Here is a 26,888-nt window from a genome sequence, read left to right on the forward strand (position 1 = left end):
CAAAAAAAAAATGCCTGGCGGAGTTTTAAATCTTTTGTTTGTTTTGTTTTTGTTTTATTGTTTCCTATTTATTTATATTGCATATCATATCAGCACAGATTTCCGTGCATGAGATCTAGACTTGTGTATTTTTCATATTCTAAACACAGGTGGAAACTGTTATGGAAAAATAGAATTGTAGAGGAAGTTGTGAAATTTAATGTTGCAAGTCATCTACATATCCAAAAGCAAATATAAATCTCAAAGCAAAAAAACTTATCTAGACATATAAGAAATAAGGTAGTAGGTGACTGTTAACTAAATAGCGCTGAAAACTGGTTCTGGATACCCCAAACACCCTTTATGCAGAATGCTAAAAAGACCTTTCACCAAACTGCAAGGATAAAAGATATTTAGCTAAAATGTCATATCATAGCAAACTGATCAAATGCAGACATGAAATGCAAATTGGTAATTATAAATATGAATAAAGTAAAAATAATTAGAGGTCCAGAAATATTTCAAGGTAATGGTGAACTGTAGTGTCAAAATGTAATAATAAGACACAAATGTAGCAATCTAGTCTGAATGTTGCTATAACATACAATGTAATAATGTTGCAGTGACCAGACCTAAATATCTGCTCCTGGTTAACTGCTCACTTGGTGAAAGATCTTTTTTATCAAATCCCAAAGCAAACCTTAAAGGACCACTATAGTGCCAGGAAAACATACTCGTTTTCCTGGCACTATAGGGTCTCTAGGTCCCTCCCACCCTTAGGGTCCCCCTCCCGCCAGGCTCTAGGGTGAGGAAGGGGTTAATCCCTTACCTTTTCTCCACCACTGGGCTCCCTCGGCGGTGGGCACTCTCCGCCTCCTTTCCCCGTCATCGGCTGAATGCGCATGAGCCGCTCCATAGGAAAGCATTCTCAATGCTTTCCTATGGACACTGGCGTCTTCTCAATGTGAAAATCACAGTGAGAAGCGCCTCTAGAGGCTGTCAATAAGACAGCCACTAGAGGCTGGATTAACCCATAGGTAAACATTGCAGTTTCTCTAAAACTAGGTTTACAGCAGAAAGGGTTAATCCCAGATGGACCTGGCACCCAGACCACTTCATTGAGCTGAAGTGGTCTGGGTGCCTATAGTGGTCCTTTAAATGTCTGCCTGTAAATAGAAGGTGTACTATATATTTGGCACAACAACAAGCAGCACTATCACCTGGGAAAGTGTTCCTTCACATACACATATAGAAGTAGCGAAAAACAAGATATAGTTTATACAACTCTGTAGAAAAGTCTAAAACAGGTGATGTAGAACAAAAATATATAGAGGCTACGACCTGAAATAAACAGGATGTAATAATGGAGACCTGAAAATATAAAATCACATATAGTGAAGTATATACAGATAAATGGCTAAATTTAGGAGGTAGAGAACTTACAAGAGAACTGCGCATATCTCCCCTCAGGGGTAATCTGTAAGGTGGTGGAAAACTTCTTCCAATACGCTGAGTCCTCAAAAGGATAAAAATAGAAGTGCAGATAGTATAATACTGTAAAATGTAACAAAGATGTATTCACTGATTGCACTTACATACCCCTGAGGGGAGATATGCGCAGAACATCTATGTTCTCTTGTAAGTTCTCTACCTCCTGGATTTAGCCATTTATCAACTATATCTTGTTTTTTGCTACTTAAAGGTCTGCCTGTTTGTAAGGCTTGCTTTGGGATATTAGGTGATACACAACCGTACATTTCAGAGTTTCTATCAGTGGGAGCATTTTCATAATTTTTTTTCATCTCCCCAATTTTGAATAATGTTTACTTATAAAGGAAGGCGAGAGTGCTTATCCTACCCCATGAATACCATTGGACCCTTATTTGTATCCTGAGAATTGGTTATGATAGATCATCTGGTTAATGCACCAACTGAACAATCTTTTCAAACTTGAAATCTTCAGGTTCTACTTCTGGCAGGAAAATATAAGCCTTTCATCCTTGAAAGGCTGATAAAACTAATACCATTAAGTTGGATAATAGCCTCTATTCCCAAATATATACATTGGATATAATAGATATTGTATTGCTTTCTTTCTCCCCACCCCCTTTTTTGCATTTGTGATACTGTGTACCAACTTTAAATTGAGTATTGCAAAAGTGGTAAGACTGTCCCTCTATCCCCTATCTGGTGATATGTGACCAATTGTTAAAGGTTTACTCTAATAAGCACCCAAGCAACTGTTGAATCTTCAGTGGTTATGGTGCAGTTTTGCTCCTAGTCTAGAATTGTTTCTAACTACAGAGGTACAATATAAAATGGTTGTATGCCATCAAAAGAGGGATTTTATTTCTTCATTTGCTTGGCAAGGCCCATCTAACTTGTGCATGTTCATCCCTAGTTACACCTGTAACTGGGAGTATGGGTTGAACTACTTTCTCATAAACACTAATAGGACAGGGGTTAGAGGATCGCATCAGACCCTTTAGAGGAGCTCTAGCAGCTGCTGTACTTTTAGTATTATTAAAAATTCGTATCCAGTAGGAAATATAGTGTTCTGCTGAGAGGCAGGGGGCTCTACTAGCATAAAAAGGAGATGGAAAAGTGAAGGAAACCCTACCTTTAATCAATCTAGGGATATGCATAAAAGGCAAGCCAAAGGAAAAAAATGGGAGATTAGCTACACGGTGCCACGGGGATATGTGATCTAGAGTGCTCTAGGTCACAGGGAATGGGGGGAACAAGAGGAAAACAATTTAGCTCTTGGATATAGTATAAACATTTTTAACTACTGTTACTAATATGATTATAGTGCTAAAGTCCCCCATTCCCTCTAGCAACTGACTAAATGGATAGATATGGTAGATTTGTCAGGTAAAAAGGAAAGATAAGTAGGAGATTGGAGAATCTAATAAAACCCAATACAAACTCAAAAGACTTTCCCTTAGATTACCTCAACACCGTGGACAAGCCACTAATGTCTACCTGAACCATCTCTCCCTATTACAACTTGCCCAAGAAAAAGAGAAATGTGAAATAAACCACCCTAAAAAAAGATAATCAAATTGGTATGAAAATTGTGCTAACTACACTTATGCTCCTGATGCCGAAACGCGCGTCGAGCTTTCTGGTTTTTCTTCCTTTCACACCTCACTAGGTAGCAGGTTTTTCTTTTATGCATATCCCTAGATTAATTAAAGGTAGGGTTTCCTTCCCTTTTGTGTCCGAAGATCAAATGGTTTTTAGTCTCTAAATCCGCTGTGGGGGTGGCTTCTCTAGTTGTTATGGTTCACACCGTCTTGTAATATGGAAGACACAAGAAAAGAGGACCAATCGTGCGGAGTGTATTACAGTAAAACGTAGTGGAATTAGATCTTAAGTATTACACTCACATTTAGATGAGCTATAGCCAGCTCTGGGTTTGTAGGCATACAGCGGAACAATCCCCGCTTATAGGATTTGTTGATGCTTGTTAATGCTTGTCCTTCAGGGGTTTGGTCCAGCTTGCAGGAGAAGGAGATAAAAACAGCAGATAGTGCTCTCTGATGGTATTTTAAGTGATGAATAAAATAAGATAGAATATACTCACAAAAGGAGTGCAGGTCTCACTGCACTTTTTGGATAGCGTTAGTGGTATAATCCCCACTTCAGGATATGTAGTATAAAAATGCCAGGAAAAATAATAAAATTTATAGTTGTGTATAAAAAATGATAATGGTGCATATATCTAACCAAAAAGTCATTTATTATTTAAAACACAATATAAAATAACCATAACGCGTTTCACCGCTGGGGCTTTATCAAAATGGTTTTACATGTAACCTGGCACAAGAATAGTTTAAATAGGTACACTAGTACTTTAAAAAATGGCGCCAAGATGACATCATAGTTAGGTGGCCAATCAGAATCATACACTGTACATTTAGAAACAGATTTGAAATTGAGATTAAAATTTTGAACCAAAGGGGTGTATCTTTTATAAAACATTTGTTTAAGTCATATCCGATCGTTATTTTTTAAAAACGAGGTTTGGAACTTTAGAAAATGAAAGTTGTAATAATCGTACGTCACGTGACCCGCACGGCACCATGGGTAATGTAGTGCGTCGGTCACGTGATCGGCTTTTACAGAATGGGGAAATGCTGATGTCCATAACAGGAGGGGCGGATGATAAAGCATCATGTGACCCGCGGCCAATAGGAGAGGGGCACGTGGGTCACGTGATCGGCAAATCGGCGAAAGGGCGCTTGGGAAATGTAGTTTAGCGCGCCCTTTCGATATTAGATTAGGAAATACATATTAAATATGTATACAAGTGGGTAAATACTGGCTAGTTCTCAATAAAGGGATAATACTAGCTGATATAACAATATAAGATATAACACATAACATTATGTGCAAATTGGGAGAGTTAAAATGAGTATATAGACATCACTTAGATAAACTTAATAAAACCAAAAAGTAATAGAGATATTTTGAGACACATTATTAGTAATAGATGGATAAAAAATAGGATAATTAAGATGGGATAAAATAAAATAAAATAGAATAAAATAATATAATGAGACACTTATCAAAGAGTAACTAGTAGTGGAAGCTCTACATTGTAGGCTTTCATTAAGGTGCTTATACATATTTGGGCATATATATTCGTGGTAGACATATAAGCAATAATGCAGTCAGGCTGGGGGTATCCCAGACTATAATGCCGTAGGTGACAGCTATGAATTGGATAGCCCCAGACTGACTGCATAAAACCATACATAATAAAATGACATTAATTAAAAAACGACATTAATTAAAAAACAATCATATTATAAAAAATTAAATAGATCAAAGTCAGCGTTTAAGCCCTGGGGGGTTAGAGTTTGTAAATTGAACACCCACTCCATTTCTGATCTCCCTAAGATATTTTTTATGTTGCCCCCTCTCCAGGGCAATTTACATTTTTTGATACCTATACATTTTAAAAATTTGGGATCCCGATTATGTTTCATAAAGTGCTTAGACACGGAGTGATTAGGGTATCCATTTTTTATATTCCGGCAATGCTCCGCTAATCTGGTTTTTAGACATCTGGTGGTCATACCTACATATTGGAGGCCACATGGGCACTCCAATAGATAGATGACGTTGGTGGTATTACAACCGATAAAATCTTTAATAGTATAGTTTTTGTTGGTGACATTGGATTTAAAATTAGTAACTTTACAGTGTGTGGAGGGAGCAGTGCTCTTACATACAATGCATCTCTTGCATTTGTAAAATCCTGTAGCTCCATCTAAAAAGGTGTGTGGTGGATTTTTTATTACCTTAGTATAGTTTTCAGTTAAAATGGATTTAAAATTTGGTGCACCTCTAAAAACAATTTTTGGTTGTGTTGGTAAAATTTCTTTCAGGAGATCATCCTGTCTTAAAAGATGCCAATGTTTTTTGATTGTTTTTTTGATAAAACCATTTTTATTATTATAATTAAAAATTATAGGAAGGGTGGGGGCTTCTGTATTGTTTTTATCCTTATAGGTGAGGAGGCTTTCTCTAGGTTTTTCTTTTACTGATAATATAGTGTTGTCCAGTTTTGTTGGTGAGTAGTTTTTTTCTATAAATTGTTTTTTTAAAAACAATGATTGTTCGTTAAAATCATTAATGTGGGAGCAGTTTCGGCGTATTCTTAAAAACTGGCTTTTCGGTGCACTCTCCAGCCATGGTTTGTAGTGACAACTGGTGTGGTCAATTGCCGTGTTAGTGCATACTTTTTTAAAAAATGTTTTAGTGTGTATTGTGCCTTCTTGGATAAAAATGCTTAGGTCTAAAAAATTAATTATCTCTTTACTGTGTTCACATGTTAAAACTATCCCTTTATCGTTGGAATTAAGGTGTGATATAAAAGAGTTAAGTGAGTCCTCCGTGCCCTTCCATATAAAAAATAAATCATCAATGTATCTAAAATAGGAGACTAGGTTTTGCTCCCAGGCATGTCGTCCCCAAATGGCGCTGGATTCCCAGTCAGCCATAAAGAGGTTGGCATAACTAGGAGCAAACCTAGTCCCCATAGCCGTTCCCCTTTTCTGAAGATAAAAAGAATCATAAAACCAAAAGTAATTATTAGTTAAAATGATGTCTATACCTTCTATAATAAAATTAATCTGAGAGTCTGGAATTCTTTTTTCGTTAGTTAGTATTGTTTTGACAGCATTGCACCCAAGTTGGTGGGGGATAATAGTATACAAGGAGGTGACATCACAAGTAACGAGTGTAAAATCTGGTTCCCAACAAAAACCATTTAAAAATCTCAGTAGTGACATTGAGTCCTTCAAATAAGATCTCATGAGTTTTACCGCTGGTTGTAATAGGGTATCTATATATTGGGATAAGTTGCATAACGGGGAGTTGATCCCAGACACAATGGGTCTGCCGGGGGGGTGTTGAGCGTCTTTGTGTATTTTTGGTAAAAAATATATTACTGGGATTTTAGGATTTTTCACAAACAGGTAATCAAATTCTTTTTTATTCAGAATATTTTCATCTAATCCTTTTTGTAGAAAGGTAATTATTTTTTGTTGTATGGATGATGTGGGATCCCTAGATAATTTTTCATATGTGGTAGTATCGTTTAGTTGTTTATAAGCTTCGTTAATATACATTGAACTCGATTGAACAACTAAACCCCCACCTTTGTCTGCAGGTTTAATAACAATATCTTTGTCTTGTTGCAATTGTTTGATAGCTCTTTTTTCTAGTGCATTTAGGTTCTGTGCATCATATTTGTTGTATTTGATTTTGTTAAAATCTCTTAATACTGATTTCTCAAACATCACTAGAGGGGCTGATTTAAAATGATAGGGATAAAAAGTAGATTTTGGTTTAAGGTCCGTGTTGATGTAAGCAGATTGCTCGGTGGTGGTAGGGGAAGGGAGGGATGAGGGGGTAGGGGGATTGGTTGTTGAGTTCTGTGCATTAAAAAATCTTTTAAGTGTAGCTTTACGTACGAATTTGTTAACATCTAAAAATGCTTCAAAAGGTTTAAAAGAATTTGTTGGGGCATATTTTAATCCTTTGCTTAAAACTGAAATCTGTGCTGCATTTAAAACTTTTTGTGACAAATTAAAAATGCCGGCATCTGATTCTTTCGGAGCGGATATTATCTTTCTAATCTCTCTTTTTTGCTGTCTTCTGCCGCTCCGTTTGCCTCTGGGCTTAGGGTTCTTTTCTTTGTCCTTATTGTATTGGCAAAGGTGTTGGGGTGTGTTTGAATCTCTAAAAAATGATCCTCATTTTCAGTTTCGGAGTCGATAGATAATAATTGGTACCTATTGGTATGTGTAATGGGGGTATCACTGTGATTTTTATAGTAGTGGTTAGGCCTTTGGGTTTTCGGTGAGTGTTTGAGAGTGTCGGGACTCCGTGCATTGTAATAAGTGGAGCGGGAATCTTGGTGTATAGACGTGTAGTGAGAGGTTCTTCGTGGTTTGAATGTGGCTGGTCGATGGTATGTCGATGTGGGTGCATGATTCGGGTTAAGATTCCTATAATAAGGCTTCAGTTTGTGAGGGGAATGGTGAGGGAATTCGTGACGTGTATTTTGTGCTGGTTGTCTTTGGTATCTGCGTGGCTCTGTTCTCATATTAAGAGATTGGTTTTCTGATGTATATTTTCTATTTAAATGGTATGTCCTAACCTGTCGGTTGGCATAGTCCTGTTTGTCTCTTATATATTTTTTTACTTTAATGTGTTTAGTGTCTGTTTCTATCTTTTCAATTTTACTCTGAATTAAGACTGAGTTTTGTTGGTATACGCTACTTTCTGTATAGGGCATAAGTTTGTCTCTCAGGTCATTAATTTCTCTGTCTAGATTTTGAAGCTTTTGGCTTTTTTTCTTGATTAGGGTTTCCATAAGACCAAATGTGCACGTTTCTAATTTGCCATTCCACTCATTCATAAATTCTAGATCATCCTGGTCTGAGGTAGGTAATTTCATAAGTCTCAGGCCACGGGGTGTTATGTGTTCATCGATATATTTTTTGAAAGTGGCAATCTCCCATTTGAGTTTAATTTCAGTCGTTAAGGCTCTCTCTAATTTAATAAATAATTCCTGTTGAGTAAAGGTGGGAGGTCTAATATAGATAGGACTACTTGGTTGGGTGGAAAAGACATTGTCTATATCAATAGAATACTTATTTCTATAATCAAAAATAGACATATTAAAAGCAGCTAAAACCAGAGGGGTATGATAAGATACAGAAAAAGAAAAAAGGGGTGTAGGTTAGCGCTAATAATATATTGAACAGGCAGCGACCTTATAGAGGGTAACCCTCTAACCCTCTATACATAGAATACAAGGTAGAAAACAGAGAAAGGTTGCGCCAATGATAAAAATATATAACCAGTAAAAGACTGTACAACAATAAAAATAATAAAAAGAAATATAATAAAAAAGTTCCAATGTGTGTCCGAAGATCAAATGGTTTTTAGTCTCTAAATCCGCTGTGGGGGTGGCTTCTCTAGTTGTTATGGTTCACACCGTCTTGTAATATGGAAGACACAAGAAAAGAGGACCAATCGTGCGGAGTGTATTACAGTAAAACGTAGTGGAATTAGATCTTAAGTATTACACTCACATTTAGATGAGCTATAGCCAGCTCTGGGTTTGTAGGCATACAGCGGAACAATCCCCGCTTATAGGATTTGTTGATGCTTGTTAATGCTTGTCCTTCAGGGGTTTGGTCCAGCTTGCAGGAGAAGGAGATAAAAACAGCAGATAGTGCTCTCTGATGGTATTTTAAGTGATGAATAAAATAAGATAGAATATACTCACAAAAGGAGTGCAGGTCTCACTGCACTTTTTGGATAGCGTTAGTGGTATAATCCCCACTTCAGGATATGTAGTATAAAAATGCCAGGAAAAATAATAAAATTTATAGTTGTGTATAAAAAATGATAATGGTGCATATATCTAACCAAAAAGTCATTTATTATTTAAAACACAATATAAAATAACCATAACGCGTTTCACCGCTGGGGCTTTATCAAAATGGTTTTACATGTAACCTGGCACAAGAATAGTTTAAATAGGTACACTAGTACTTTAAAAAATGGCGCCAAGATGACATCATAGTTAGGTGGCCAATCAGAATCATACACTGTACATTTAGAAACAGATTTGAAATTGAGATTAAAATTTTGAACCAAAGGGGTGTATCTTTTATAAAACATTTGTTTAAGTCATATCCGATCGTTATTTTTTAAAAACGAGGTTTGGAACTTTAGAAAATGAAAGTTGTAATAATCGTACGTCACGTGACCCGCACGGCACCATGGGTAATGTAGTGCGTCGGTCACGTGATCGGCTTTTACAGAATGGGGAAATGCTGATGTCCATAACAGGAGGGGCGGATGATAAAGCATCATGTGACCCGCGGCCAATAGGAGAGGGGCACGTGGGTCACGTGATCGGCAAATCGGCGAAAGGGCGCTTGGGAAATGTAGTTTAGCGCGCCCTTTCGATATTAGATTAGGAAATACATATTAAATATGTATACAAGTGGGTAAATACTGGCTAGTTCTCAATAAAGGGATAATACTAGCTGATATAACAATATAAGATATAACACATAACATTATGTGCAAATTGGGAGAGTTAAAATGAGTATATAGACATCACTTAGATAAACTTAATAAAACCAAAAAGTAATAGAGATATTTTGAGACACATTATTAGTAATAGATGGATAAAAAATAGGATTTATCCTATTTTTTATCCATCTATTACTAATAATGTGTCTCAAAATATCTCTATTACTTTTTGGTTTTATTAAGTTTATCTAAGTGATGTCTATATACTCATTTTAACTCTCCCAATTTGCACATAATGTTATGTGTTATATCTTATATTGTTATATCAGCTAGTATTATCCCTTTATTGAGAACTAGCCAGTATTTACCCACTTGTATACATATTTAATATGTATTTCCTAATCTAATATCGAAAGGGCGCGCTAAACTACATTTCCCAAGCGCCCTTTCGCCGATTTGCCGATCACGTGACCCACGTGCCCCTCTCCTATTGGCCGCGGGTCACATGATGCTTTATCATCCGCCCCTCCTGTTATGGACATCAGCATTTCCCCATTCTGTAAAAGCCGATCACGTGACCGACGCACTACATTACCCATGGTGCCGTGCGGGTCACGTGACGTACGATTATTACAACTTTCATTTTCTAAAGTTCCAAACCTCGTTTTTAAAAAATAACGATCGGATATGACTTAAACAAATGTTTTATAAAAGATACACCCCTTTGGTTCAAAATTTTAATCTCAATTTCAAATCTGTTTCTAAATGTACAGTGTATGATTCTGATTGGCCACCTAACTATGATGTCATCTTGGCGCCATTTTTTAAAGTACTAGTGTACCTATTTAAACTATTCTTGTGCCAGGTTACATGTAAAACCATTTTGATAAAGCCCCAGCGGTGAAACGCGTTATGGTTATTTTATATTGTGTTTTAAATAATAAATGACTTTTTGGTTAGATATATGCACCATTATCATTTTTTATACACAACTATAAATTTTATTATTTTTCCTGGCATTTTTATACTACATATCCTGAAGTGGGGATTATACCACTAACGCTATCCAAAAAGTGCAGTGAGACCTGCACTCCTTTTGTGAGTATATTCTATCTTATTTTATTCACCACTTAAAATACCATCAGAGAGCACTATCTGCTGTTTTTATCTCCTTCTCCTGCAAGCTGGACCAAACCCCTGAAGGACAAGCATTAACAAGCATCAACAAATCCTATAAGCGGGGATTGTTCCGCTGTATGCCTACAAACCCAGAGCTGGCTATAGCTCATCTAAATGTGAGTGTAATACTTAAGATCTAATTCCACTACGTTTTACTGTAATACACTCCGCACGATTGGTCCTCTTTTCTTGTGTCTTCCATATTACAAGACGGTGTGAACCATAACAACTAGAGAAGCCACCCCCACAGCGGATTTAGAGACTAAAAACCATTTGATCTTCGGACACACATTGGAACTTTTTTATTATATTTCTTTTTATTATTTTTATTGTTGTACAGTCTTTTACTGGTTATATATTTTTATCATTGGCGCAACCTTTCTCTGTTTTCTACCTTGTATTCTATGTATAGAGGGTTAGAGGGTTACCCTCTATAAGGTCGCTGCCTGTTCAATATATTATTAGCGCTAACCTACACCCCTTTTTTCTTTTTCTGTATCTTATCATACCCCTCTGGTTTTAGCTGCTTTTAATATGTCTATTTTTGATTATAGAAATAAGTATTCTATTGATATAGACAATGTCTTTTCCACCCAACCAAGTAGTCCTATCTATATTAGACCTCCCACCTTTACTCAACAGGAATTATTTATTAAATTAGAGAGAGCCTTAACGACTGAAATTAAACTCAAATGGGAGATTGCCACTTTCAAAAAATATATCGATGAACACATAACACCCCGTGGCCTGAGACTTATGAAATTACCTACCTCAGACCAGGATGATCTAGAATTTATGAATGAGTGGAATGGCAAATTAGAAACGTGCACATTTGGTCTTATGGAAACCCTAATCAAGAAAAAAAGCCAAAAGCTTCAAAATCTAGACAGAGAAATTAATGACCTGAGAGACAAACTTATGCCCTATACAGAAAGTAGCGTATACCAACAAAACTCAGTCTTAATTCAGAGTAAAATTGAAAAGATAGAAACAGACACTAAACACATTAAAGTAAAAAAATATATAAGAGACAAACAGGACTATGCCAACCGACAGGTTAGGACATACCATTTAAATAGAAAATATACATCAGAAAACCAATCTCTTAATATGAGAACAGAGCCACGCAGATACCAAAGACAACCAGCACAAAATACACGTCACGAATCCCCATATGTCACCAAAAACTTCAATCGCCCCACTCACCCACCCCCTCACCATTCCCCTCACAAACTGAAGCCTTATTATAGGAATCTTAACCCGAATCATGCACCCACATCGACATACCATCGACCAGCCACATTCAAACCACGAAGAACCTCTCACTACACGTCTATACACCAAGATTCCCGCTCCACTTATTACAATGCACGGAGTCCCGACACTCTCAAACACTCACCGAAAACCCAAAGGCCTAACCACTACTATAAAAATCACAGTGATACCCCCATTACACATACCAATAGGTACCAATTATTATCTATCGACTCCGAAACTGAAAATGAGGATCATTTTTTAGAGATTCAAACACACCCCAACACCTTTGCCAATACAATAAGGACAAAGAAAAGAACCCTAAGCCCAGAGGCAAACGGAGCGGCAGAAGACAGCAAAAAAGAGAGATTAGAAAGATAATATCCGCTCCGAAAGAATCAGATGCCGGCATTTTTAATTTGTCACAAAAAGTTTTAAATGCAGCACAGATTTCAGTTTTAAGCAAAGGATTAAAATATGCCCCAACAAATTCTTTTAAACCTTTTGAAGCATTTTTAGATGTTAACAAATTCGTACGTAAAGCTACACTTAAAAGATTTTTTAATGCACAGAACTCAACAACCAATCCCCCTACCCCCTCATCCCTCCCTTCCCCTACCACCACCGAGCAATCTGCTTACATCAACACGGACCTTAAACCAAAATCTACTTTTTATCCCTATCATTTTAAATCAGCCCCTCTAGTGATGTTTGAGAAATCAGTATTAAGAGATTTTAACAAAATCAAATACAACAAATATGATGCACAGAACCTAAATGCACTAGAAAAAAGAGCTATCAAACAATTGCAACAAGACAAAGATATTGTTATTAAACCTGCAGACAAAGGTGGGGGTTTAGTTGTTCAATCGAGTTCAATGTATATTAACGAAGCTTATAAACAACTAAACGATACTACCACATATGAAAAATTATCTAGGGATCCCACATCATCCATACAACAAAAAATAATTACCTTTCTACAAAAAGGATTAGATGAAAATATTCTGAATAAAAAAGAATTTGATTACCTGTTTGTGAAAAATCCTAAAATCCCAGTAATATATTTTTTACCAAAAATACACAAAGACGCTCAACACCCCCCCGGCAGACCCATTGTGTCTGGGATCAACTCCCCGTTATGCAACTTATCCCAATATATAGATACCCTATTACAACCAGCGGTAAAACTCATGAGATCTTATTTGAAGGACTCAATGTCACTACTGAGATTTTTAAATGGTTTTTGTTGGGAACCAGATTTTACACTCGTTACTTGTGATGTCACCTCCTTGTATACTATTATCCCCCACCAACTTGGGTGCAATGCTGTCAAAACAATACTAACTAACGAAAAAAGAATTCCAGACTCTCAGATTAATTTTATTATAGAAGGTATAGACATCATTTTAACTAATAATTACTTTTGGTTTTATGATTCTTTTTATCTTCAGAAAAGGGGAACGGCTATGGGGACTAGGTTTGCTCCTAGTTATGCCAACCTCTTTATGGCTGACTGGGAATCCAGCGCCATTTGGGGACGACATGCCTGGGAGCAAAACCTAGTCTCCTATTTTAGATACATTGATGATTTATTTTTTATATGGAAGGGCACGGAGGACTCACTTAACTCTTTTATATCACACCTTAATTCCAACGATAAAGGGATAGTTTTAACATGTGAACACAGTAAAGAGATAATTAATTTTTTAGACCTAAGCATTTTTATCCAAGAAGGCACAATACACACTAAAACATTTTTTAAAAAAGTATGCACTAACACGGCAATTGACCACACCAGTTGTCACTACAAACCATGGCTGGAGAGTGCACCGAAAAGCCAGTTTTTAAGAATACGCCGAAACTGCTCCCACATTAATGATTTTAACGAACAATCATTGTTTTTAAAAAAACAATTTATAGAAAAAAACTACTCACCAACAAAACTGGACAACACTATATTATCAGTAAAAGAAAAACCTAGAGAAAGCCTCCTCACCTATAAGGATAAAAACAATACAGAAGCCCCCACCCTTCCTATAATTTTTAATTATAATAATAAAAATGGTTTTATCAAAAAAACAATCAAAAAACATTGGCATCTTTTAAGACAGGATGATCTCCTGAAAGAAATTTTACCAACACAACCAAAAATTGTTTTTAGAGGTGCACCAAATTTTAAATCCATTTTAACTGAAAACTATACTAAGGTAATAAAAAATCCACCACACACCTTTTTAGATGGAGCTACAGGATTTTACAAATGCAAGAGATGCATTGTATGTAAGAGCACTGCTCCCTCCACACACTGTAAAGTTACTAATTTTAAATCCAATGTCACCAACAAAAACTATACTATTAAAGATTTTATCGGTTGTAATACCACCAACGTCATCTATCTATTGGAGTGCCCATGTGGCCTCCAATATGTAGGTATGACCACCAGATGTCTAAAAACCAGATTAGCGGAGCATTGCCGGAATATAAAAAATGGATACCCTAATCACTCCGTGTCTAAGCACTTTATGAAACATAATCGGGATCCCAAATTTTTAAAATGTATAGGTATCAAAAAATGTAAATTGCCCTGGAGAGGGGGCAACATAAAAAATATCTTAGGGAGATCAGAAATGGAGTGGGTGTTCAATTTACAAACTCTAACCCCCCAGGGCTTAAACGCTGACTTTGATCTATTTAATTTTTTATAATATGATTGTTTTTTAATTAATGTCGTTTTTTAATTAATGTCATTTTATTATGTATGGTTTTATGCAGTCAGTCTGGGGCTATCCAATTCATAGCTGTCACCTACGGCATTATAGTCTGGGATACCCCCAGCCTGACTGCATTATTGCTTATATGTCTACCACGAATATATATGCCCAAATATGTATAAGCACCTTAATGAAAGCCTACAATGTAGAGCTTCCACTACTAGTTACTCTTTGATAAGTGTCTCATTATATTATTTTATTCTATTTTATTTTATTTTATCCCATCTTAATTATCCTATTTTTTATCCATCTATTACTAATAATGTGTCTCAAAATATCTCTATTACTTTTTGGTTTTATTAAGTTTATCTAAGTGATGTCTATATACTCATTTTAACTCTCCCAATTTGCACATAATGTTATGTGTTATATCTTATATTGTTATATCAGCTAGTATTATCCCTTTATTGAGAACTAGCCAGTATTTACCCACTTGTATACATATTTAATATGTATTTCCTAATCTAATATCGAAAGGGCGCGCTAAACTACATTTCCCAAGCGCCCTTTCGCCGATTTGCCGATCACGTGACCCACGTGCCCCTCTCCTATTGGCCGCGGGTCACATGATGCTTTATCATCCGCCCCTCCTGTTATGGACATCAGCATTTCCCCATTCTGTAAAAGCCGATCACGTGACCGACGCACTACATTACCCATGGTGCCGTGCGGGTCACGTGACGTACGATTATTACAACTTTCATTTTCTAAAGTTCCAAACCTCGTTTTTAAAAAATAACGATCGGATATGACTTAAACAAATGTTTTATAAAAGATACACCCCTTTGGTTCAAAATTTTAATCTCAATTTCAAATCTGTTTCTAAATGTACAGTGTATGATTCTGATTGGCCACCTAACTATGATGTCATCTTGGCGCCATTTTTTAAAGTACTAGTGTACCTATTTAAACTATTCTTGTGCCAGGTTACATGTAAAACCATTTTGATAAAGCCCCAGCGGTGAAACGCGTTATGGTTATTTTATATTGTGTTTTAAATAATAAATGACTTTTTGGTTAGATATATGCACCATTATCATTTTTTATACACAACTATAAATTTTATTATTTTTCCTGGCATTTTTATACTACATATCCTGAAGTGGGGATTATACCACTAACGCTATCCAAAAAGTGCAGTGAGACCTGCACTCCTTTTGTGAGTATATTCTATCTTATTTTATTCATCACTTAAAATACCATCAGAGAGCACTATCTGCTGTTTTTATCTCCTTCTCCTGCAAGCTGGACCAAACCCCTGAAGGACAAGCATTAACAAGCATCAACAAATCCTATAAGCGGGGATTGTTCCGCTGTATGCCTACAAACCCAGAGCTGGCTATAGCTCATCTAAATGTGAGTGTAATACTTAAGATCTAATTCCACTACGTTTTACTGTAATACACTCCGCACGATTGGTCCTCTTTTCTTGTGTCTTCCATATTACAAGACGGTGTGAACCATAACAACTAGAGAAGCCACCCCCACAGCGGATTTAGAGACTAAAAACCATTTGATCTTCGGACACACATTGGAACTTTTTTATTATATTTCTTTTTATTATTTTTATTGTTGTACAGTCTTTTACTGGTTATATATTTTTATCATTGGCGCAACCTTTCTCTGTTTTCTACCTTGTATTCTATGTATAGAGGGTTAGAGGGTTACCCTCTATAAGGTCGCTGCCTGTTCAATATATTATTAGCGCTAACCTACACCCCTTTTTTCTTTTCCTTCCCTTTTACATCTTTTTTCATGCTAGTGGAGCCCCTGCCTCTAGTCTCCCTCAGTGGGACACTATATTTCCTACTTTTACACCATTAGAGGGTTTTTTTCTCCACTATTAGTGGTTTCATGGGGTGCAACCCACGAGCCCTTGATTTGCATCTGGGCTCCTGGACTTCACTGCTGTTTTCCTTTATCCTTTGTTAAGATAAGTATACCCCTCCATTTTGATTTATTGCATATTGTTAAAGCATTATTTTCGTAATACACTTAAATGTGGAGGTTCACTAGTGTATTCCTTTAATGTGTGTTTTTATTTCTTCAATTAGAATATTTGCTGCCAAAGAGGCTGCTAGATGGCGCTCTTTATTTCTTTCAAATGGTTCAGAGAGATAATTGTACAACCTTGTGTTCTATATGTTACATGCTTCAGAGAGGCAGCTAAATGCACCACTGTAATCCCGTTACAGGATTCAGTATGAGCATGTTAAATGTCATGTATGTATATATTTTTGCCCATCCAACAATCATAGGCAGAATGTATACAGTTTGTACAGCAGTTGATAAGCTATGTGGCTCTAGATTAGGCTCACTGATTAGCAGTGTTCCCAGGGTTGCCAATGCATCTGTAGGAGCTGTATGGGTAAAAAGACAGCAATGGAAGGAAAACTTGATACAGGCAAATTCTGGATCTCTAATCTGTCTGTGTACTGCTCCGCGGCTATTTTTGCTGAGTGAGGACACAGACACTTTGCCCTTAATCCTTGTGTTGGTGATTCTTTGGTTAATTCAGAAAATCCTTTTGTCTGTATTAAGTGCACTTACCTTTTCTTTGTTAAATAACAATAAACCTTTATTTCTAGCATTTTTTTCCTGTCTCTTGTATTCTATTCTTTCTATTTTTACTCGTATTACCTACATTAATGTACGATTTGGTTTTTGTTTTTTATAAAGTTCCAACAAATTCATATGCACATTACAAATACCGGAGTGGGTGTATATAGAATCTATCCCTCTCAGCAATGTGTGTAATGTCTGTGACATGGGAGTTATCTCTACAATACTTCATCTAACGTTAAGTCTTAAAAACCTTTGATTAATGAAAAAAAACTACATTACACAGACGCATCCGATCTATTTGCACAAACTGGAGAATGCTCAAACACAAAAGTCTGGCAGGAGTGTGGTATCTGCACCCAGATTTTTTTCAACACCCTGTTAGTACCAATAATCTGATTCTACTGGCATTCACAAAATCATGAGAAAAAAATATACATATATCTAGGTTTGAAAATGATCTCTATGTCTTCCTTTTTTTTATAATTTGCTGTCCGAGTATTTCCCTTTAAGGTAAGCACTTGATGTCTCCCTCCACCTGGTGGTCAAAATAATGTGGTTTCATTTTCCTTCCTGCTATGTATTATGTGTTTCAGAAAAAAAGTCCTGTTTTTCTGCTCTGATCTTAATTTCATTGTTCAATCCTTGACACTCATTATTTGTTTTCCTGGTGTTCGTGCCATGTTCACATGCCGTTGTTGTGTTGTAACAGGGTGATTCTTTCTGTCTTGACTGTGATGTGGTTTTGTTGCCATTTCAAGGCAATAAATAGGATTTTTGCTGTTGGGAACTGGTATGATGTGAGATTAATGGATATTCTTGTCATTTTGAAATAGAATCACACTTGAATCAACTGTTTCAATAGGTATTTAACAAATCCGCTAAAAGTACTCATGTTTTTTATTCTGAATGATGTGTACTATCTTGTGTTTACATGCTTCGTCGAATTTGTCTGATTTGGGAAACCTATTTTCCTCCAATCTTAAAATATTATTGAAATAATATTTACAGTACATGTTGTTAAAAAAAACACTGGTTCAAGTAAAAGGAAGTATAAGCCGTGTTATTTTGCCTTGTCTACTATGTCTGTTACAATTTTTAAGGACAGAGGCAGTTCCAACACCTGAACCAAACCAGAATAGAAATTCCAGAATTTGTGCTTGCGTTGTTGCACTGTAATTGAAGTGTTTCTCTTTTAGTGCACTCGATTATATTCTAAATTGTTTTTAAATGACAAAGTGCTTTCTTTTAATATCATATATTATACCCAACACAACATTAAAGGACCACTCTAGGCACCCAGACCACTTCAGCTTAATGAGGTGGTCTGGGTGCCAGGTCCTTCTAGGGTTAACCCATTTTTTTCATAAACATAGCAGTTTCAGAGAAACTGCTATGTTTATGAATGGGTTAAGCCTTCCCCCTATGTCCTCTAGTGGCTGTCTCATTGACAGCCGCTAGAGGCGCTTGCGTGCTTCTCACTGTGATTTTCACAGTGAGAGCACGCCAGCGTCCATAGGAAAGCATTATGAATGCTTTCCTATGTGACCGGCTGAATGCGCGTGCAGCTCTTGCCGCGCGTGCGCATTCAGCCGACGGGGAGGAGAAGAGGCGGATCGGAGGAGGAGAGCAGGAGGAGAGCTCTCCGCCCAGCGCTGGAAAAAGGTAAGATTTAACCCCTTTCCCCTTTCCAGAGCCGGACGGGAGGGGGTCCCTGAGGGTGGGGGCACCCTCAGGGCACTCTAGTGCCAGGAAAACGAGTATGCTTTCCTGGCACTAAAGTGGTCCTTTAAGTCTGAATAAAATGTAAAAAAATGGGGCAGAAAACCCCTCACATTTTTCAAAATTTCTTTATAATAACGTTTACACATCAAGTACACCTAAAGAAAAAGAACGCAAAATAGATGCAAGTATTAGTCCTGTTTGTTAAAGGACCACTCTAGTGCCAGGAAAGCATACTCGTTTTCCTGGCACTAGAGTGCCCTGAGGGTGCCCCCACCCTCAGGGACCCACTCCCGCCCGGCTCTGGAAAGGGGAAAGGGGTAAAAACTTACCTTTTTCCAGCGCTGGGCGGGGAGCTCTCCTCCTCCTCTCCGCCTCCATTCCTCCCCGTCGGCTGAATGCGCACGCGCGGCAAGAGCTGCGCGCGCATTCAGCCGGTCACATAGGAAAGCATTCATAATGCTTTCCTATGGACGCTTGCGTGCTCTCACTGTGATTTTCACAGTGAGAATCACGCAAGCGCCTCTAGCGGCTGTCAGTGAGACAGCCACTAGAGAATTAGGGGGAAGGCTTAACTAATTGATAAACATAGCAGTTTCTCTGAAACTGCTATGTTTATAAAACAATTAGTTAACCCTAGCTGGACCTGGCACCCAGACCACTTCATTAAGCTGAAGTGGTCTGGGTGCCTAGAGTGGTCCTTTAACTATCTCATATGTCTAGGATCTAATACATCTTTTGGCAGCTAACCCTATCCCAGCCCATTTTCCCAACCATATCCTTACACGAATTTTAACTAAAACCGCATTAATCCTTTTCCTAAGGTATTTCCCTTGTTGATGTCCGCATAGGGAGTTTCAATCTAAAAGAGTGGTCTGTGACTGCCATATAGTGGTCGTTTTACAGCTTGACAGGGAGACCTCCCTCTCATGCTGCTGCCTGACATGCTGTTTGTACTGTTAGCATTGTAATCTGTGCTGGTCAACTGGCACAGCCAGTCTCTTTAAGACTCACTGCAAACAGCGAATCACCGCAGCTGAGGGAGATCTCTCTGCCGTGGTGATTTAAATTGATTTTAAGGACTGCATTCAGCACTCATATTGAAAACTTAATAAGTCCCCAGCTGACAGAGGGGAGCCTAATGTATTGATTGATATCTGGGTCTTTCTGGTGTGGATCAAACGTTTAGTTCCGTCCCCACTGTCCTAATGGTGTTAAGCCCACTCTGTGGAGGATGGCAAGGAACATCATAACATTAAGGGGTTAATAAATAATTGCACTCACTTGATTGTGAAATTAACAAATGTTTTCTCTTGCTGGAAAATATTATTAATTGGAGTCATTGGTAATCCTTTGAAAACTTTTAAAATAGCTAGCATTTGAAACAAGCTCTTACATAGGTCTCAATTTAACCCCTTAAGGACCAAACTTCTGGAATAAAAGGGAATCATGACATGTCACACATGTCGTGTGTCCTTAAGGGGTTAATTAAGAGGGACACTATAGTCACCCAGACCACTTCAGCTCAATGAAGTGGTCTGGGTGCCAGGTCCCTCAGGTTTTAACCCTGCAGCTGTAAACATAGCAGTTTTAGAGAAACTGCTATGTTTACATTGCAGGGTTAAGCCAGCCTCTAGTGGCTGTCTTCCAGACAGCAACTAGAGGTGCATCTGCGACGCTGGAGGCATATTATGCCTTCATCCCGCAGAGCGTCCATAGAAAAGCTTTAAAAAATGCTTTCCTATTGACCGCTTGAATGCGCTCGCGGCACTTGCCGTGCATGCGCATTCGGCTCCGCTGACGTCGGCGGGGGAGGAGAGGTCACCAGCGCATAGGGAGCCCGGCGCTGGAATAAGTTAAGTAACTGAAGGGGTCTTATTCCCTCTTCCTTCTGTATATTCTATACGTAGATATCAGATCTCTGGCGCCACGGGAGGGGGACCCTGAGGGTGGGGGCACCCTCAGGGCACTATAGTGTCAGGAAAACCACTTTGTTTTCCTGACACTATAGTGATCCTTTAATATCGTTGGATTAGCTTTTTCAAATTATTTAATATTTTGAATACATTTTTAAAATGATGATTTTCAAAATATGAAAATATAAAAAATATTACAAATTAAAATATTTTTCATAATATTAAATAAATTGGAAAGCTTATCAGAAAATATTAAATTGAGGCCGTAGTTGTATTTCCCCTTCATTTGTCAATTACTTTATAGTCTTTACATATATATCATGTTAGTGATCAGAGCAACATGTTAAATTGGACACTAGTTTCAAGCCTAGAAAGTTATTTTTACCTTTAAATAATGTATTTGCAATTAGAATTTGTACAGTTATTGGTTTGAGGTATAGCATTTTCATAATTCTAGAACTCTTTTACAGCAGTCTTGTTCTGAAGGCCTGGCTCAGGCAATGCAAATATGGAGTGTTATATCTGGCTTTTAGGCTTTGTTTTTTTTTAATTTCTAGATCATGTCTAGCTTGAAGATCCCACTTGATGTGTTTTAATCAGCTGCATTGGCCACTTCTGTACTAAAATCTGTTCTTCCCAATGAGAGAGCTCTGCTGTTCATTAACCTGTGTGTCACTTACTAAAGATACATGACCCTATAAATTAAAGTTTGTTGACATTGAAAACATGCACATAGTTTATACATTGGTGATGATCGTATTCAAAGCTCATTATAATCTGTCTATTTTACAGTTGACCAAAGCATGTTCCAGAACACAAGTGCAGCAATCCAACCAAAGTTACAGCCTAGCCGCTCTCTCAGCCAGTTAACAAAGTCCACCCAAAGCAGCTCAGATCCTGCTGGAGTCAGCATATTGGTAGGCAGCACCCAGCACCTGAAGAATCTGGGCAAAGCAGTTGGTGCCAAAGTGAATGATTTCTTGCGTAGAAGAGACACTGATCGGGGAGACATAGGCGTTACTGAAGTCAACAAGACAGTAGCTGCAGTGCTGTCCAGCAGCGAGAGATCACTACATAAAAATGTCCCAGAAGGAGAAATGTAAGTATCTATATATATATTTTTAATTCTTTATTTTAAATTGCAGTCTTACACAGTTCAATACAATAGGTACATAGCATAACATACAATGCCACAACATTCGACGTTCCAACAAAATGTAAGATATGGTAGTTCATATGTAGCCGCAGTGACACACCAGAGTCTCTGATAAGCAGTAGGAACAGTTGTTAATCCGACAACAAGGTTTTTATAGTTATATATGAAAATAGTTTAATAGTGGTAGTAACCATACTACCAACAAACAAAGGTTTAACCCGCCCTGTCATACCCTCTTGCTTTTGGTGATCATGTATGTACCATAACATTCTTGTAAGTAGTTAGTTGTGTTCCCCACTGTATCTTGCATCGGCGGAACTACAGGTACTGGCCCAACTGATTAACAAGAAAAAGTAAATACATAGATGGAACAAGGGGGCAAAGGGAGGTAATGAGGAATAGGGGATACCAGTGATGTTCACTATGTGATAGCTATCTGCCATAGTAAGGGTCACCTTCTGGGGTAGCTGGGAGTGTATATCTCCGCTTGAGTGCTCTGCTTCTCCTCGTTATCTTCTCCCTGGGAGTGGGGTTCGGGATTCCATTTATTGGGATAGGGGGCATAGTTCCTCCCCTCTCCCAGCTTCCACCTCCTCCACTCCCCTTTCTTCTCCTCTCGCTAGAGCTTCCATAGCTGAGGAAGCCCCCGTGTGAAATTCGCTAAGTATTGTGTATCTCAGTGGGTCGTAGGGCCCACATATGAATCCCAGATGGCTTGGCCTTGTACATAAATGCCTAGTTAAGTTTTATCTTTATACTAATGCAATGGATCCCATATTTTAGAGAACGAGGGAAGGGTGTTGTGTAAAGTTGCCGTTAGTTGGTCCATGAGATGATTTTCTTCTATCTTTGCCTGACCTCTCCTAGAGGCGGCGGGGAGAGCTGCAGCCAGTGTGCTGCAATGACTTGTCTCACTGCCAGAGTTATTCTTTTACATAATTTGTGATACCTGTGGATCATAACTTCCTGGGGTTTGGATAGTAGAAAAAGCAATGTGCTGATGTCCCCCCAAACTGTGTCAGGGTGTGGCAGAACCACCACTTATGAGGATATATGTTCCCCTTATCCCACACCTACACCAACAATCATCCGTGGGTCATACGCCCATCCTATACAACTGCACTGGAGTGGTATGCCACGTGAAGAGGACCGTGTACATTTGTTCCTGGGAGATCACACATACCGAAACCTTCGCCACTGCCTCCCACATATCCTGCCATTCATCACCCTCAATTTCCTCCGCCAGGTCCCTCTCCCACTGTTCTACATATCGTAATGGGCTCCGAGCCTTAGAAGTCAAGCATAGTTCATTGTAAATGTCTGTGATATGCCCCTTCCTATGCTTTCCATGATAACATAGTTTCTCAAATAGAGTGTGCGTGGTGCCCCTCGACCCTGTGACCTCCTCCCTGTGGGCAAAGTCCCTGATTTGAAGATAACGGAAGTCGGGGCCTCTGTTTCAACGTGTCGAAAGTCACTAACTTATCTCCATCCCATAAGTTCAAATACCTCTGCAGTCCTGCGTCTTCCAGGTTTCCAAAACCTTGGGGGGTCATGCCAGGAGGAAAGTCTCTATTCCGTAATACTGGGGTCAGGAAGGAGGGGTTGGAGCTAAGGCCATTTTTATGCCTGATCCTTCATCTTTATGCTATGAATGCGTCCTATCCATGAAATCGGTCTGGACCCCCAGGCCTCTAGGTCTCTTTTTATATTGTGAAACGGACTAATAGTTTACCTTGTAGATGGTCCGGCTACTCTTGGTAACCATGATACCCAGATACTTGATTGAGTCCGTCAGACGGAGTTGCATTGGCATCGGCATAGCACTAGACTTTATTAAACTGACTTTATAGCCAGATATTAGGACATGTTCCCAGATCAGTCGGAGCAGAGGTCACTACTTTGTATTCGTCCTCACCGACCCTCATCCCCTTCGACCCTCACCCGTGGGGCCTCTCTGAGGTGCTGTAGAAAAGGTTCTAATGCAATGGCGAATAACAGGGGAAAGAGGGTGCAACCCTGTCTAGTACCATTGCCGATTGGAAAGGTACTGCCACCTCCCCCCTTCAACCCCACCCGTGCACTCAGGTCTCTATAGAGGATCCCCACGGTGCTCACAAAGTGCCTCGAGAGAGAACAAATCCGGCCAATCCACCCTGTTGAATGCCTTCTCCACGTCCAGAGACAAGAGCAGAGAAGGGGAAGTGTCTATTTTTAAACTGTTTGTGAAATGATTGTAGAAAGATAACTTATTAATTTACATTGAAATTAAATACTTTGAAGCGGCTTTAAGAATATTTTTTTGAGTGTAAATATTACCCTGTGTTTTCAGGTACTGGAGTAATACAGCACATACAGTTTAACAGGGTCATACCATATGAGCCGTGAAGAAAGAAAATAGTGGGGAGGTTGGAGAAAGTGTCAATACCTGCACTAAATAGAAAGGGGCTAATTAACCATGGCATAGGCCATTATATTGTATCTACTGCGATGTGTCCAACCACTATGACCACTTCAGTTATTTGAAATGGTCATGGTGATAGGATGTGCCACATTTCCGTTTTAAACTCTGCACATCTAGAGATATGTGCACCTGTGTGTACCAGGTTACATTCCCAGCACGCGTGCATTCTCGCGTTCCGGACTGCAAAATGTCAAGTCTGTGCTAATTTTAAGTCGGTGCACACCTTCTCTCTTCTCCCCCATATGTGCGCTCCCCCCCCCCCCCGCGCCTCCGTCCACTGCTTGCATGTTTGGTTTATTTAATTCCTCACACCTACTCCTACTATTTTTGTAAACTTTAAGGGGGACCTATTAGCAATGCCCGATAGCGATAGGACATTCTTAGCCTAAAAAATAAACCATGTTAATGTGTTGGAGTAACCCTTTAACTTTTGTGATCGAGTTCTAGTATAGTTTTCTTTAAAGTACTTGATTTATCACCTGTACTGCTGTTTACATGTGAATTGTACTACATGTGGTGAGCAACTACTGTTTAACAAAAAAAGAAGGTATTCATTACCAGGGTAAAAATATAAATATGTCCGTTTATAATTCAAATGTAAAGCTCCTTTTTTCTTTCCTGAAGAACTTTTCAAATTGTTTAGTGTTTTTTTTTTTTTGTGTGTGTTTTATTTACTTACTTTTGGATCAAAATTAGAAATGAATTTCTGTGAAGTGGACTATGTTTTTCAGTTATTGCATTCTAAAAAAAAATGCTAAAGAGCCTTCCATTAAATATTTCAGGTCAAAGTTGGATGGGTTCCCTCGCCTTGAACCACCACCACCAGTTGTGAAAAAACGCACCCCACGCGCTCTAAAAACAACACAAGACATGATGATTTCAGCAAACCCTGTGATAAATAATGCAGAGAATCATCTTAGCTTCCCTTCTGCTATGTTGGATATAAGTGAAACCCCAAATAAATCTTCCATTGAAGTGAATCGTTCACAAGACTCACAACACCAGACAGATCCTTTGCCAAATGTAAAACCCGAACCTGAGGAGCAAATAGGAGTGCTTTCTGAAGTTGCCTTTTCTGTACCTGACCTAATTCACAAAGAAAACCTGGAGGCAAGCCTCACTGCTGAATTCCCATTTAAGATTGATGTAAATATCTGCAGTAGTCAGGATGAGTTACGGGAAGAGGAAGTCAATTCAGATTATACTTCATGGCCAAGAACCTCAAGCATGGACAATGAAAGTAAACATCCAGACCTGTTGTCCTTTGAGTAGATTCATAGTTTTGAAATGGCCTTTGACTTTTAACTGGAAACAGAGATCTACACTTTGTCAATGCTGTTTAAACATTCTCACAATTTACTGTGGGGTACTTCAGTAATTGCTGTTTTGCTGGCCTTGTCATCCTTGAAACTTTTTTTTCACCAGCCCAATACAGCTAGTGTATAAACAATGGCAATTTTTTAAAATAGAATTCACCCATGAAGTGCCTTCACAAATCGTATCCATAACTTATATGCAACTATTGTATCGCTTGTGTAATATAAACAAAGCATCGACTTACCTGTCGTATTCCCGTAGGTTCTGCTAAACATTTCAAGGTCAAGTACTAAACAGATTTTTTTTATTATTTTTTATTATTTTTTTTAAAGCATTTTGACTACTTATTTTAGCTGCTTTTGTAATTTGAATTTCAGAACTATAATAAGTAAATTCACAATTTTAGAACTTTAAAATATTTTTGTAGAAGATAGAGCTAAGTTTTGTATAGCAAGATGAAAATCATAATGGGATAAAGAGTGTTAAAGGGTTCCATTGGATGAAAGTCAGAAACAGTTTGTCTGTGCAGAAAAATGAGCAGCTGGCCAAAACGTTATACATTCTCTATAAAATAATTGTATCTGGTACACCTAATGTGTTAACCAGGAGTGAGTAAGTAGGACTGGCACTGGGCCGCTCAAAAACTGGAAAAATAGGAATCCACTAAAACCTATAGAAAAAATACTATGGATAAACACCGATAGTGTGTGCAGATACCAGGAGCTGGCCTAGAATATGGCTGAGATAGGGTGAATAACTCACTTTCATATCCAGATATTCACCCTAGCTCCTGGTATCTGCACACACTATCGGTGTTTATCCATGTTATACATGCTCTGTTTGTCAAGGCAAAACGAACAGTCATTAAATTATATTGTTTATTCAGAATTTTTAAATCTGTGTTAAACACTACAAGACTTAACATTCTATAACACTAGTGCTCTAGTTTAAAATCATTAACAATGATAAATATATTCTTAAAAATGCTTTTC

At 38.1% G+C, this 26,888-nt stretch overlaps 1 protein-coding gene across 3 annotated transcripts in view; it reads left to right on the forward strand.

The window, feature by feature from the left end:
- The window catches only part of LOC134567966 (carboxyl-terminal PDZ ligand of neuronal nitric oxide synthase protein-like), a 101,554-nt gene extending 75,107 nt beyond the window's left edge, over positions 1-26,447 (forward strand). For all 3 annotated transcript variants that reach the window (XM_063426149.1, XM_063426150.1, XM_063426151.1), the window contains 2 exons: positions 21,752-22,058; positions 25,362-26,447. In XM_063426149.1, the coding sequence (XP_063282219.1) occupies positions 21,752-22,058; positions 25,362-25,851 (797 nt within the window). In that variant the 3' untranslated portion in view covers positions 25,852-26,447. The remainder of the gene's footprint in view (positions 1-21,751; positions 22,059-25,361) is intronic.
- The last annotated feature ends 441 nt before the right edge of the window (positions 26,448-26,888 follow it).

The sequence above is a fragment of the Pelobates fuscus genome, chromosome 7, assembly GCF_036172605.1.
Source record: "Pelobates fuscus isolate aPelFus1 chromosome 7, aPelFus1.pri, whole genome shotgun sequence".
Lineage (NCBI taxonomy): Eukaryota > Metazoa > Chordata > Amphibia > Anura > Pelobatidae > Pelobates > Pelobates fuscus.